Consider the following 15,592-nt stretch of genomic DNA (forward strand, 5'->3'; position numbering starts at 1 on the left):
ACAAGTTCCACTCTTTCTAGCAGAGAGCAGACTGGCTTTGATGCCCAATTTGTTCATTGCTCTCAGCCGTTATTGATCTATCCCCAAAGATGGGAGAATGGACAGTCTGCAGACACAGAGGTCTGTTATCATGGGAGTTTAACAAAAGAAGGGAACAAAGGAATGGATCAGCAAGAAACCTGAGGCAGGACACAAAACATTCATGTGGATTGTCAGAATATCGAATGGGCAGATTGAGTGGGAATAGAGAGAAACCTGGCAAAAAAGAATAGGCTGGCATCCCAGGGGTTTGTCACCAACAAAAATGAGCGCTGAGAAAGCAAGACTAAGATGAGTAACATAATGAAAAAGGCTCTCTTGGTATAGCAGTTCCTATAGGTTCTTAAAAAGAAATTAGAATTTAGTCCTGGCACTTGATGAGAGCAATAGCTTATCTAGAAGAAACAGATTTGGAAGATTAAGGGGCTGTAGCTCTGTATGCCAACAATCTTTCCTCTATGGAAATTGATTAGCATGAGGACAGAAAACTATTGGAAAGCACTTATGTCAGAATCAAAGGAGAGAGAAGCAGATGTTATATTATTGCACTTCAAGCCAAGGAGATGATAAAAAATAATGTCCCCCTAATAGGGATTTCAAATTTAGGAATAAAGTAATTTATAGAGTAGTGTGTGTATGCATGGGTTTATATAATATGTGTCATGTGTAGCAAGACGTGTGTGTATAATTTATTTTTCTTTTGTCATTTTCCATCATGTCTGACTCTTCATCACTCCATTAAGGGTTTTCTTGGCAAAGATATTGGAATGGTTTTCTATTTCCTTCTCTAACTCATTTTACAGATGAGGAAACTGAGGTTTAAAGGGTTAAGTGACTTGTCCAGTGTGACACAGCTAGTCACACAGATTTGGATTTTAGTGTGTAATACTAGCCTTTTATTTCTGAAAGAGGTTTCTAAACTCAGCATCTAAACCTAAAGTGCTGTATTGTGTGTGGTAAAATATATTGGATATTTCTAATTCACCTATCAGCAGTGAGCGTGGTAAAGGACCTAGTGCAAAGGAAAGCTTTCTTCAGACTCATCCTGTCTCTCAACCATGATGGGAATTCTTCATTGTGTGCATAGCAAGAAGTGTTATCTTTATTAGTCTTATTTGTGACTAAGAATCACTGATTCTTTTGACTACAATGCTTAGTCTTCTCTGTCTTAAATAAAAGATTAAAATAATTATTAATTCCCCCTTTCCTTTTTTTTTTTTAATAGCTCACTTTGGAGACCATAACTCTTCACTGCATCTTTCAGGATATCTTTCCGATAGCCAGTTTATACCAGATCAGAATAAAGACTTTGTAACCAGAGTAGAGTCACTGCATGAACAGCACAGGTAAATAACTGACTAAAGCAGAATCATTTCATGTGTATCACTGATTATTTTAATAACTTACTTCTGGATGTGTATAGTCATTGTGTAATGTGATTTGTATGATCTTATCTTACCTCTGGCTCAGTAATTCTTTTAAAAGGATGGTGGATGGGCTTAGCAAGTTGGTAGCCCTCTTTGTATAAATTTGTATAAATTAGATGGCACAGTGGATAGAAGACCAGGTTTGGAATCAGGAAGATCTAAGTTCAAATCCAGCCTTAGATACTTACTAGGTGTGAGTGACCTGGGCAAGTCACTTATCCTTATTTGCCTTAGTTTCTTTACCTTTAAAATGAGTTGGAGAAGGAAATGGAAAAGCTCGTCAGCATCTTTGCCAAGAAAAATCCCAAAAGGGTTCACAAGGTATCGGACACAACTGAAAACAACTAAGCATCATATCTTGTTTGTACATAGTTGTTCTCATATTGTCTTCCCCATTAGACAAGATTATCCCCTTGAGAACAGAGGCTTGTTTTTCATATCTCTAGTATTTAGCCAAAGACTCAGACACAATTGAATAGCAACAAGAAGTATGACTGAGAGCTTCTCTTGGGGCAAAGTAACTAACACCTGTTCATTCAACATTAGTCATTGCTGGTAAATGACTGTTTTTTCTTTTACCCAGTGTAAATTATGTCATATGATAAATTGTGTTTTAAAATGGCAGACTGAGTCTGTTTTCCTATTAAGACATTTTTCTTTATAGCCTTAATTTCCCATAGATCTATGCATTTCAAAAGTTGTCTTGGCTATCATTTTGTTTCAGCATGGCTGGCCAAAGCACAGATTGAATTTAGTTTATATTTTAATATCTGTTAGTATTTTACCAAGTTTATCAAGGATCAACCAAGTCCTCCTTTAATTATTATGAAATTAATAAAAAGACATGTGTAAAATGATGTCAAAACACAGACTTCACTTAGTTCACTTAATTAAAATTACTTTTCACAATAGGTAGAACTTAATTAAATAGAAGCTAAGGGTGACTGACTACAGCCCTCACTGTCTTATACAAAGTAATAAGTCCAAGGAGAAGCCATTGCCTAAAGTCATGTTTATCTGTGCTCAAAAACTACTTGTTTATAACATAAAAATGGCAAAGTCTCTAGAAAAAGAAGAGAATTTAGAATTAATTTCTGGCTATGGCTACTAAACTACCTTCTGTGATCTTGGACAATTTAAAAAAAAATAAAAGCAATACTACCTAGATTGTGAACCAATTGTCCTTGAGACTGACCTTCCCATGGTTAGAGAAAGATCAGGTTATTGGGTCATGACATTTTCAACATCACTTAAAAGCTCTGTCACTCAGTTTCCTTATCTATAACTTAAGGGCTATGTTTAATCCATCAGGTTCATTTTATTACTGACATTCTTTGATCCTGTGACTTCACATTTCAGGTTACATAAGATCCAAAGGCCTCTGAGATGACCTGCTTATTGGACAGCTCTGTGTCCAGGGCATAAATTTAATCTGTAAGATTTGGACTAAGATTCATTTCAATTTTAAAATTGTTAACATTCCATGAATTTGAATGTATAAAAACTGTTTAGCAGATGTGTATTAGATTAAACCAGTATTGCTGATAATTAGGTGGCACAGTGGATGGAACACCAGAACTGGAGTTGGGAAGACCCGAGTTCAGAAATGGCCTTGGGAACTTACTAGTTAATGCAGTTTTGGGCAAGTCACTTGCCATAAAACTCTTTTTGCTTCAGCTTTCTCATCTAAAAGGAAGGTAATAATAGAATCTACTTAAAAGGTTGTAGCGAAGATCAAATAAGATAGTATCTATAAAGTGCAACACAGTGCCTGGCACATAGCTAGGTACTATATAAATGTTTGTTGTCATAATCTTCATTATTATTGTTATTAATCCATGTATCTCTCATTTTCTTAAAAAAATTTTTTTTCAATTTATTGTTGTTTTTCAGTCATGTGTGCCTCTTTGTGATCCCATGGACTGTCATTTTCATGGCAAAGATACTGGGATGGTTTGCCATTTCTTTCTCCAGTATCCCCATCTTCCAAATGAAAAACTGAGGTAAAGAGGGGTTAAGTGACTTGCCTAAAGTCACAGTAAATATCTGAGGTTGGATTTGAACTCGGCTCTCTGACTCTAAGTCAGTGCCATTTTTTAAAAAAAACAAGCATTTATTTTTTTTTCCCCAGGGCAGCTAGGTGTCTCAATGGATAGAATGTCAGCTTGGAGTCAAAAAGCCTCATCTTCCTGAATTCAAATCTGGCCTTATATTAGTACAAGCTATGTGACCCCAGGCAAGTCACTTAAATTGGTTTACCTTAGTTTTCCCATTTGTAAAATGAGCTAAAGAAGGAAATAACAAAACAACTCCAGTATCTTTGCCAAGAAAATCCCAAATGCGCCTATGAAGAGTAAAACACAACTGAACAACAATTTTTCCTTCACTCTCTAATTGAGTTTAAAAAAATGTATTTACTGTTTTGAATTCTCTTTCTTCTTTCCACCCATTGAGAAGGCAAGAAATACAATATCCATTGTACCTACTTTCTCAATTGAAAAAACAAAAGCAAAACCTAATAAAAATGCATAGACACTAAACAATTTCTCTCATTTTCCAAGAATTTCTGAAACATGCTGCTCTAATGTATCTATCCTTAAGAGCACAATCCATTTCAACTGGAGAAAAAATAATCCTATTAGCTGAGATAATTTTTAAAAAATAACTTCACGGTTTCATGTTTATTGCTAAGAATAGATACAGGACCTGTGATTTCTTTGGCATGGGTACCTACTTCCTAGACAGAAAAACTCCTATCAGGGCAGATTAGCAACTTCTCTGGAATTTAAAATCTTAGAAAGTTGTCTAAGGCACTAAAAGCTTGAATTTGAACCCAGGTTTTCTTGGCTTAGAAGCCAATTTTCTATCTATCCATTTGGCCATGCTGCCTCTCCTATTTATCATTTCCTTCTTTTAAAAAAATGATTCCTTTAAACTAGTAATTATCTTTTAAAAGATCCTTTAGTTATCCACATTTCTAATAAAAATTAATTTGAAATTTTGGATTTTCTCCTTACTACATATGAGAAATTTTTGAGAAAGACTTTAGTTTTCCTATATACTTTTTTTAGCAATTAGTGAAAATCATCAGGTACAAGTTAAATGTTTGTTTTCATGGACTAAAACTTCAGTTTGGGAGGCATACATAAATGGTTATTAATTTCTCATCAATACTCTAGCCACTACCTGGAATATGATACCAATTTAAGGTATCATTAGCCCAATAACTTGACCTCCTAACCATGAGATGGCAAATCTCAAAATGTTAAGCTCAAAATCCAGGCATTATTGCCTTTCCTACAGGAAAAAAAAACCTATTAATACAATTACAGAAAATCATTAAAAGAATAATTTCTATTAAATACTTTTAAAATAGTATGGGAATTAAGTCATTTGCATCTGTTTGCATTAACAGTTCCCTTAATGGATAGTATTTATACTGAACTTATTAGGAAAAAATCTTCGAAGGTGGTTTCTTTTGTTTCTTATTTTAGTGGAAAAGCTTTCTCATTAGGTAGTTATTTTTTTAGTAAATGGTTCAAGCAGAGTCTGCGATCTTTTTCATTAGCTGAGAGCCTCGGCTAAGTGAAATTATTATCTTTTTTCAAATCTAATATTTGAAATACAAAATTCTAAATATGAGACAAACCTTTGGAAATGGGAATATTATATATTCATTAAGTACCTCCTATTAAGTACAACTTTTGGTAACTTACTCTGGTGCTTTAGTCTTCTCCCATTTTAAGAAGAACTCATGTTCTTGATAGTTTTTGTTTATTTTCAAAGCTCTTGGATACTTCTAAAGTTTTAGCTTTAGGCTTGGATCATCTCTTGGGCCATTCACATGACCTCGGCTTTCTCCATAAATTTGTTTATAAATAAAATAAAAAGTTGTTTATAAAATTAAATAAAGTTGGGGAAGCTAGGTGGCACAGTGGATAGAGCACTAGCCTTGAAGTCAGGAGGACCTGAGTTCAAATGTGGCCTCAGACACTTAACATTTCCTAACTGTGTGACCCTGGGCAAGTCACTTAACCCCAACTGCCTCAGCAAAAAACAAATAAATAAATAATGAATAATAAAATAAAATAAAGTTGTTTGTCCTTATCAAAGTAAAGGACTTTGATACTTTTTTTTTTTTAAGTCCTAAAGCCAGCTCTTGGGTATAATTAGATCTTCTTTATAAAATCTGAACAGAAAAACAATAACAAGTTTTTGTACTGTTTTCCCTCATGAACAACCAAAACATGTCTTGTATATCCCCTCTCATAAAATCTATAACATCCCTGAATACTATGTCCATAAACCTTTCCCCTATTAGCACTTTGTTTCTGTCAGGGTTTGGGGAGTTAGTATATTACTATATCATTTGCTGTTCTCAATACCCTACATTTAAGTTAAGAATAGTTTTACATACATTTTAAAAATCATTCCTACTTCTAGTGACTTTTAGAACCTGAGTTTCTCCCTTATTGGGATTGTCCCTCATTGTATTGATCCTAGGAATAAAAATTATGACAGTCTAAAACTGATATTTTGATTTTATTGTAATAAAAGATATCATTGAAAAGCAAGTTGTATTTTCCACAAACAGTACTGATATAATTAGAATGTATGCTCTTGAAAAAGGAAAGAAATTATAGATGAATCATAAAGACCAGAATACAAAAATTGTACTTCTTCAAGTTTGTTTAAAATTATAAAATATTCTTTCAAATATTAGAAAACCCAAATGTGTAAGGTATTATCAAGCTTATATAAAGCATAACCAAAATATAACTGTACTTTATAATAAGTTTCACCCCAAACTATTATGTTCCTATAATAGACATTAGATATTTATACATATGTGAAAAAGAAGTGTGTTTTAGTCAGCCAGTTAGTCAGTAAACATTTATTAAGCATTTATTATATATCGGACACTGTGCCAAGCAAATACAAATAAAAGCAAAGAAAGTCCTTGACCTGATGCAACTTGCAATCAGGAAGACTTGGGTTTTAAAGTCCTACCTTTAATAGACACATAATGGCCTTGTGATCCTGGTCAAGACACTTTTACCTCACTCTCTCAGACTGTAAGTTACCAGTGACTACCAACATTGGTTAAGAGAGATTTTATTCAATGAAAGTTCTCAATTAAATGAAATCATAGGCATGTTAAAAATAGATAAGTACACATCTATATGATACAGCCTGTTATGGTGGACAAAAGAGAAGCCTTCAGGTCAGAAAGATCTGGGTTTAAATTCTGTCTCTGATATATAAGTTTCAGAGTTGTCCAACTCCATTGAAGGAGTTATCTCAACTAAAACTAACCTCATTGATGGAAATCATAAGTTTGGAAACTATACTTCAAATACCAGAAAGAGTGTGTGTGTGTGTGTGTGTATTTCTCCCCTTTTTTACAATTCATAACCTCTGAGACTTCTTAGAAATGTTTCAGATGACTATGGTCTTTTAAAATATATATATTAGATGAAGTATAAATTGATGAATTATTTTCTTCTTATATTTCCCTATAGCAATCAAATGCATTCATGTTCATTTTATTGATGTTAGTTAGTTTCAAAGTACTATAGTACTCTTACTATGTGTATTATGCATACATTTGTTTTGTTGTTGATTCTTTTCAATAGGGAGAATCCTTCTTGTCAGTATTTTAAAAGGAAGAATGACTAGGCATTTCTCCTCATTGCAGATGTTTATATTCAGGCCAAATTAAACTGTAATAAAAGAGTAAATGTTGACTTTGTTGACAGGCAAAATTATACTTCAAACTCTGAAAGCTAAAACCAAGAATTAGGTCATTAAAAAGAGCTTCTAAAAGGAAACAAATATATACCTTTCTCAGAATTTTTAAGGCTGGATTCTGTGTGTAACATTGCCTTTGGGAGTTCCAGTGCTGGAATTCTTCAAGGAATAGAAAAAGAAAATCAGTTTGGATTTAAATTGGGTAGCTTCAAATATGTAAAAAGATAGAGGTAATTGTAATTGAATATTGATAGACCAGTAAATGAGATGGGTCATTTAATCATGGTTAGGGTAGAGAAACTTAAGGTCATAGTAAATAAATTAAATTGATCACTTCATTTTAATAGAATTTTTGCTTTCTTTTAGAGTTAAAATTGAGGCAACTGTGCAAAAATGATTATCAAATTTAGTTGATTTTGTTATAAAAATAATTCCCTAGTTTCTTTTTGTCTGCTTATTGAATTGCTCTTTTCCTTTCCTATTAAGTCTCTTTCTTATTTTTATTTTCTCTAGTGGCCTCAAGCAATCTGAAGCAGAATCCTGTTTTATTAACATTGCCCGAACACTAGAATTCTATGGAGTGGAATTGCACAGTGGTAGAGTATGTTCATTTTTATTATCTTTTGATTGGAAAATTTTACTAATGTTTTAAGTTTTTTTTAATATGAAATGTCCTTGGTTAATATAAAATATTTTCTCTCCAAAGTAGATGAGTGGCCATTATGAGTTATAATATAGAGCAAGTCTTTTATTTTGGAAAGCTAATGTAGAAATTATTTATTTTCTATTGATTATTCTTTAATTCATATTCTTTCTTTTTGAAGGACTTTTTTATTAGAAATAATATAAATACTTTTTTATAAAGTCACATCTGTGATTTTCTGTCAGACAACTTCATGATTCAAATAGGCCCTTAAAATCTCTTTCCTTGCCAGAAAATCAGAGTAAATTTTCTACATTGACAGTGTGATTGTGTTGATTAGTTAATAAATATTTGTTATTAATTGAGTATATTTCTTTGTTTTCATTCCTTGAACCATCTCCTATTGTGAACCTGGCCTGGTTGAAGAGGAGATGTTGTATTTTATTCCTTAAATGTGGTTTGATTTTTTTTTTGGGGGGTGGGAGATATATTAGAAACACTTTTAGAATCTTAAAGGGTACATTCATGTTTTCTGATTCATTCCTAAGTTCTCATACCTGCAAGGTAATTTTTTATTTTTTTAATTGTTTCTGGTTTCTTGCAGAGCATCTTTTACATTTACCCTATGGGGTTGTAACTTAATTTTGTCCTTGAAGTTGACAACTTTTTTTGTTTTGATTCTTTGGGTTTCTGCTTTTGAAATGCCCATTGCACTCCAAGATAATGTATTCCAATTATGAAGCAGATAGTAAAAGAAAATTGTACCTTGATATATCCAAAAGTTTCACAATGAACAATGAGCCATTGTTCATGATGTTGGAACAATGCATTATGGAAACTACTGTTTCTATTTCTATTCTTTCTGGAAAAGGTCCTTCTATTAAGTGATCTTAGATGTATCAAATGTATCTTTTAAATAACTTTTTCTGTTGCTCTCCCTAGAAAGTAATTTAGAGGTTATACTATAACTAACAGCTTTTGAGCTAAAGCCTAATAAGTAAATAACTCCTTTTTATGAAAAAGGAACAGCTTCAAATATTTATGCAAAAAGAAGATTGACATCTTCTACCTCTGAACTGATCCATTTTTCTTAATTTACAAAGAGCAGCCTAATATCTTTTTAGAGTCTTTGTCATAATATCAGCAGATATGACTTTTTTCTTTTGATTTCTACTTATGTGATTTATTTTTCAAATACATCCTCCACTCTCTATTTTTAAATTTTTAAAAAAAATTTAGTTCTATATTCTCTCCCTTTCTGTTTCTCATCTCCCACTTATGCCAGTTGAGAAAGAAAAACAAACCCCTCTTTGAAAGATTTAAAGTCAAGAAAAACAAATTCTAGAATTAATCATGTCTAAAAAAGAACTTGGTTTCTATCCATACTCTTGAGTCCATCACCTTTCTATCAGAAGATGGATAATGCATTCTGTCTTGAGTCTTCTGGAATTATAATTAGCATTCCTAAGTTTTTCACAGTCTTTATTGCATTGCTGTTATCATATAAATTGTTCTCCTGGTTTTGCTCACTTAACTCTGCTTTGGTTCATACAAGTCTTCCCATGTTTCTCTGAAATATTCCCTTCAGACAGATAAGACTGTTAACATCATGTAAAAATATTATTTCAAAGTATTTTGTTGGGAACCTGAATATGATTCAGAGTCTTATGAAACAGTAACTTTTGGCTTAGGCATATATCCTTATGTTTAAGAAATTATCTGTTCTTGGTGATAAATTATTTTCTGAGGATTTAACCAGTGGCATATTTGGTTTTCATATATGCCAAATTAAAAATATTTAAGATTTATGGTTTGGGCTCTGTCTTAAGCAGTTTAAAAATCCACTTTAAGTGCTAGTGATTATTTTATGTCTGCCCCCTCTAGCCACCTTGCATATGTCCTCTATTCTTACAACCACTCTAGACATACTATAAATATATGTTTCCCTCCTCCACTACTTTCCTCCTCTGATCCATGGTTTGAACTACTTCCAGACTTATCTGCCATATTTATATATTTAGTGCTGCTTAGAAATCATCATTTTCTCACTCTCATTTACCCCAAGTATCTATTTAGTCACCAAGTTTTGTAATTTCCTCACATTCCCATCTCTCCATTCATATACTTTCTACTTTAGTTCAGGCTCTCACCACTTAGTACCTGGACTTTTGCTCTAGCCTCTTAATTGGTCTTCCTATTTCTATTCTTTTTTTTCTCTTCCACTTAGACACTAAAGCAGTTTTTCTGAAGTTCGAGTCTATTTAACTCTACTTAATAAACTCTAATGGCTCCCAATTATCTCTGGGATTAAATATTATCATAAACATTAATAATTAAATGTTTTTCTGTTTGGGCCCCAGCCTTAACTTCTCCATCCCCATCACACACAGTGTGGTCCACCCAAACTGGCTGCCTTATCTTTTCTTACATTTAACACTACATTTTTAATGTGACTGCACTAGCTACTTCTCAAACCTGCAATATAGTCCCTTTTTACCCTCCCCTCCACCTCTTTGAATCCTTAGTTTTCCTGTAGGTTTTAACTGAAATATTCTGTTTTAGATGAAGCCCTTTCTCATCTCCTTCATTGCTAGTCATTCCATCTTCAAATTTTCTTGTGTCTATTTTGCATATGTTTCCTTTGTACCTCTGTATGTACACACTGTCTCTTGGTGAGCTTATAAACAACCAAAATCATAGGGACTCTATCACTTTGGTCTTTGTAACAACTATACCTAGGGCAGTGCTTGGTACATAATACGCATTTATAAGATAAATGCTTATTTGTTGAATCAAGTGTCTTCCCCACTGTTTACCAAGACAGTTTTAGTCTCCTTGCTTGATCTGCAGCTGAAAGTTCTCCTTAACCTCACATCAGCCTTTCTTTTTTTCTGTCTCCTGTTACACTGTCCTAGTCATTGCTTGTTCCCTGTCTTTTCCAAATTCTTCCATATGGTACACATTTTCTTACTCCTTTCTTTAATTCCATTCTGGTTTTTAAAGTTCAGTTCAAATTCCACCATTTCCATGAAGCCTTTCCTAATTGCTGGTCAGTAAAGACCTTCTCTCTCCAGCCTTGTATGCTAACTCCAGGATAGCTGGGTGACCAAGCTAAGACCAGGTGAAGAGTTAAGTTCAAATCCAGCCCTCAGATACTTGCTCAGACCCTGAGCAAGTCACTTCACTCAGTTTCCTTATCTGTTAAATAGGTATTATTATAACCCCTACCTCCCAGGATTGTTGTGAGGATCAAATGAGATAACAGTTATAAATCACTTAGCACAGTACATGGCACATAATAAACATATATAAGCTATGTAAATGTTAGCTATTATCATCATTATTGGTCTCTGTTTTATTTTTTTTTACTTATGTATTATTAATATTATGTATTTTATGTGTCTTTCCTTCACAACTCAAAGGCTATTAATGCCATAAAGACAGACACTGTGTTTTATTTTTGTTGGGTAGCAGCATAGTATAGTGGAAAGAGAACTATACTTAGGATCAGGAAACAGGCTCACCTGGGTTTGCCTCTTAGTGGCTGTGTTAACTCTGAGCAAATTATTTCTTTTCTTCTGGGTCATGGGTTCCTCATCTGTAAAATGAAAGTGTTGGACTAGTCAAGTCAAGAAGCATTTATTAAAAGTCCAAACTATGTGACCAAACACAACATTGAAGATATATATATATATATATATAAAGGCTAATTACAGTTTCTATCCTTAAAGTGCTTACAGTCTGATGGGGAGACACATGCAAGCAATTAGGTACTAACAAGATGTATACAGGGTCAGTTAAGGGAAAATCTTGGGGAGAGAAAGGACGACATGAAAGGACATAAGGAAAAGGCTTCCTGAAGAAGATGGGATTTTAATTGAGTCTTGAAGGAAGCCAGGAGGCACAGACAAGGAAGGAAAGAGCATTCTAATTATGTGGAAACCGCCAGTGAAAAGGCACAAATGGAGTGTCTTGCGTAAGGAACAGCCAGGAGGCCAGTGAATAGGGGAGGAAAGTCTAAGAACACTAGAAAAGTGGGAAGGGGCTAGAACATGAAGGGCTTTAAAAACCAGCTAGAGGATATATCATTTCTAGTGTGTACCACGGTAGATGCTTAGATTTTGTTGTTGTTGTTTAGAATGTAGGTATGTACATTAGATAAAAGCATGAGGTTTTTGTCCTGACCAATTCCCAACATTCATTCCATATATTACTCATTATTTAGAAGCAGTAGAGATTTTAAATCCCTTTTAGAAGTTAAATGGAACCTTCCTGTAAGGTTAGGAGGATGAGGAGGAATTCTGTGTCAGGGACAGTAAGCAAGTGGCCACAGTGAAAATCAGATAACTTGCTAACTCCTTCATTAATGAAATATTACATACCTCCTGACCTGGCAGAACCTCCTTGGTATTTTATGGTCTTAAATATAATAGATATTAAGTAGTCTAAAATTAGGCTTGGAAGTAACATACAGTGATACCTTAAAAAACAGTAGTTTCTAATCATTGGAAGCCATACCAGAGAAGTAAGTGAGTGTGTGTGTGTGTGTGTGTGTGTGTGTGTGTGTGTGTATGTGTACATACACATATGCATATGATTTCTGTGTTATATGTTCAGTTGTTTTCATTTATGTCCAAATCTTTCTCCATGACTCCCTCCCATTTGAGATATTCTTGGCAAAGATACTGGAGTGGATTACCTTTTCCTTCAGCCGCTCATTTTACATTTCCTTACAGAAGCTCAGGAAACTGAGGCAAATAGGGGTAAGTGATTTGCCTATGGTCATACAGTTAGTAAGTGTCTGAGGCTAGATTTGAACTTAGGAAGATGAGTCTTCCTGGCTCTAGATGCTGGCACTCTATTCACTATGCCATCTAGCTGCCTCCAAATTATATATAGATATATAAATAAAAACATACATTAATTAAATATAGACTAAAGGGAATTAAAGTAAACGATCTTCAAAATACCTTCCAATTCTTAAATTGTATAATTCCAGGGTTTAAGATATCAAAACACTGAATAAAATTTAAATAGTGTAGATAGTGCATTTAAAAGCACTAAAGGGAAAGGCAGCATGCTAATTTTTTCTGCTAGAAAGCAAAAACCTTAATATTTCCTCCAATACAGCTTCCAGGGATTAGATACCAGTGCCTGATTTTCTTTTTTCTGATCTTAATTAAATAATTCATATGAAATTATATCAAGATAGAAATTTATTTGAATTAAATAATTAAGGAATGCAGATGCTAGGAGGGTTAAAGGTCTGTTTTAATCATACTTTGTAGAAGTAGTTTTAATGATTGTTTTGTTCTTAATATATATCTGAGAATAGCTGCCTTGAGAATATATACATTTTAGTTGAAAAAAGAATCTAGATGAATTTAGTACAAATAACCCTCCTAACTGAAAAATGATAGAAGAAATAGGCAAAATGGAATGCATATTTCTGTACATGGTCACTATTTGAAATTTGTTTATCTGATGAAGTATATTTGTTCCACAGGTTTTGTTTTTCTTTTTTTTTCTTTTACTCTCCCTGGACCCCAGGCAGGAGAGAAAAAATAAATATAAATTGAAGAGAAAAGAAAAACTTAGAAAATAAGGAACAAAAAAAACAACAACAAAAAAAGATAGTCAACTACAGCATCTCAAATTTTTGTAGTTTCTGAGCACAGGTGTAAGGATGCTTTCAGATGGGTGGGACTGCAGCTCTGCTAATGTGGTTACAGGTGAAGCAGAAGGGCAAGTTTTACACATATTTGCAGACAAAAAGAGTTCTTGGGGAAAGGCATAGCATTTAAATAGTACCTACTGTGTTAAGCACTTTTTTTTTTATACAAACTTTGTCTCATTTAATCTTAGCTTCTGAAGAGCAGTTCCACTGTCTCAACAGATTCAGTACTCTAGACAGCTCCTAGTTGTAGACCAGTACTAAATGCTGCAGATCCTAAGTTATAAGTTCCTCTCTGCCCAGCCTCAAAACTGATTTAATAATATTGATGAAGAGGCTTGGCCCTGGATTCTGAGCACAAATACATTTCAGCTTATTGGCATCTTGGGAGCTCAAGATCAGTCCATTATGAGTCATATACATCAATGTCATTTCCAGAAACTCCTGTATTCAGCCTCAGTAGCATTTTCCTTTTGCAAGTGATGGATTAAGAGCAGTAATTACTGATAAGAATCAAGAGAACTTTGAGACAAGGCTCATATTGGCATCCTAATAGTGTCTGTTCATAGCACACATGTAATTTGGCATAAGATTCATTAATTGATTGACTTGTCAATTATTATCTTATCAATATGATCAGAAATATGATTGATTTATTATCAACTTATTATTGGCATGGTGTTCTGCTGGAGTTTATGGTTGTGGTGTCTCTTGCTCCTCAAGTAACAATTAATTGGCTTCCACAGAAAGAATTATACCTTATCTGATGACAGTTTACCTAGAAGTTGAATCTTTTTTTTTTCCTGGGGCATTCGGGGTTAAGTGACTTGCCCAGGGTCACACAGCTGCCCCTAGATGTTGAATCTTAAGCTCCTCCTAGAATTCTTTTACCAGGACCATTTGGTTCCAGTCTAAGATTGGAGCCAAGACCCTGACCCCAATGGCATGTTTCAGCAGTAAACCTTAGTCCTGTTGGAGCTTCTGGAGCTTCCAGCTGAAAACCTGTTCCTTTAGGGGTTAATTAGAGTCCTTTGTGCTTGAGTTCCAGAGGAATTCTTTATAGTCTTTAAAAAAGTCTTTTCTAGGGCAGCTAGGTGGCACAGTGAATAGAGCACCAGCCCTGAAGTCAAGAAGACCCGAGTTCAAATGTGAACTTAGACACTTAATGCTTCCTAGAATCTAGAATCAAATGTCCCTGGCCAAGTCACTTAACCCCAGTTGCCTCAGCAAAAACAAAACAAAAAGTCTTTTCCTCATCCATAAAATGGGGAACCCAAATGCCAAACATACATTTACCTAAAAAAACTTATTTTACAGAGTACTGGCAGGAGCAGGTGCTCATACAGAGTCAGAAGTGGTACAAGGATATTCTCAAGAACTTTACTATCAATTGTGAAACAAGGGAGGTCCTGGTATAAGACTGCCCAGTATGACATGCCCTCATCAAAGAAATTTTTTTTGGGCCTGTGAGCAAATTCAGAATCACAGTAGCACAAAGCAATGCAAATCTAGAAACCTCTCCATCTCAAATGCTCAAATCAACCATTTATGCATGACCTGTGGTAGAGCCTTCTGAGGTCACATTGGTCTGATCAGCCACATTAGAACTCAGTCTCATGATGTCATTGGTCCTCTTCTTGGAAGGACAAACAGCCACTATGGTTTCCTGTAAGCATAGTATTGTCCATCTAGGTGGTTTAACTTTTTTTTGCAAACTGATTAAAACAACACGAGGCTTTCTAAAAGAAAATCCTTAGATCTTTTATCTACATACAGCCAGAAATCTTGATAATAATTCTTTTTGGGTCTACTGAACACTATCAGAATACTTCTTATAGTGAAGTGGAGGACTGGGCCCTCTGGTGGGCTTTTAGTGAATAAAGATAATGCTTTTGAATCAAGAAGAACTAAATTTGAATACCATCTCAGATATTTTTACTAGCTGTGTCATCCTAGGCAAATCACTTGATCTCTGAACTTCATTGTCCTCATCTGAAAAGGATAAAGATAGTAATAGCCGTCTCCTTACAGGGTTGTATAAGAATCAAATGAGATAAT

The 15,592-nt window shown here is 34.1% G+C and overlaps 1 protein-coding gene across 4 annotated transcripts in view; it reads left to right on the forward strand.

Moving 5' to 3' along the window:
• Positions 1 to 15,592, forward strand: part of PTPN3 (protein tyrosine phosphatase non-receptor type 3) — a 294,046-nt gene that overhangs the window by 175,277 nt on the left and 103,177 nt on the right. For all 4 annotated transcript variants that reach the window (XM_031969204.1, XM_031969218.1, XM_031969227.1 and 1 more), the window contains exons 8-9: positions 1,265 to 1,385; positions 7,731 to 7,818. In XM_031969204.1, the coding sequence (XP_031825064.1) occupies positions 1,265 to 1,385; positions 7,731 to 7,818 (209 nt within the window). The remainder of the gene's footprint in view (positions 1 to 1,264; positions 1,386 to 7,730; positions 7,819 to 15,592) is intronic.

Source organism: Sarcophilus harrisii, chromosome 1, assembly GCF_902635505.1.
Source record: "Sarcophilus harrisii chromosome 1, mSarHar1.11, whole genome shotgun sequence".
In the NCBI taxonomy this organism is placed as follows: domain Eukaryota; kingdom Metazoa; phylum Chordata; class Mammalia; order Dasyuromorphia; family Dasyuridae; genus Sarcophilus; species Sarcophilus harrisii.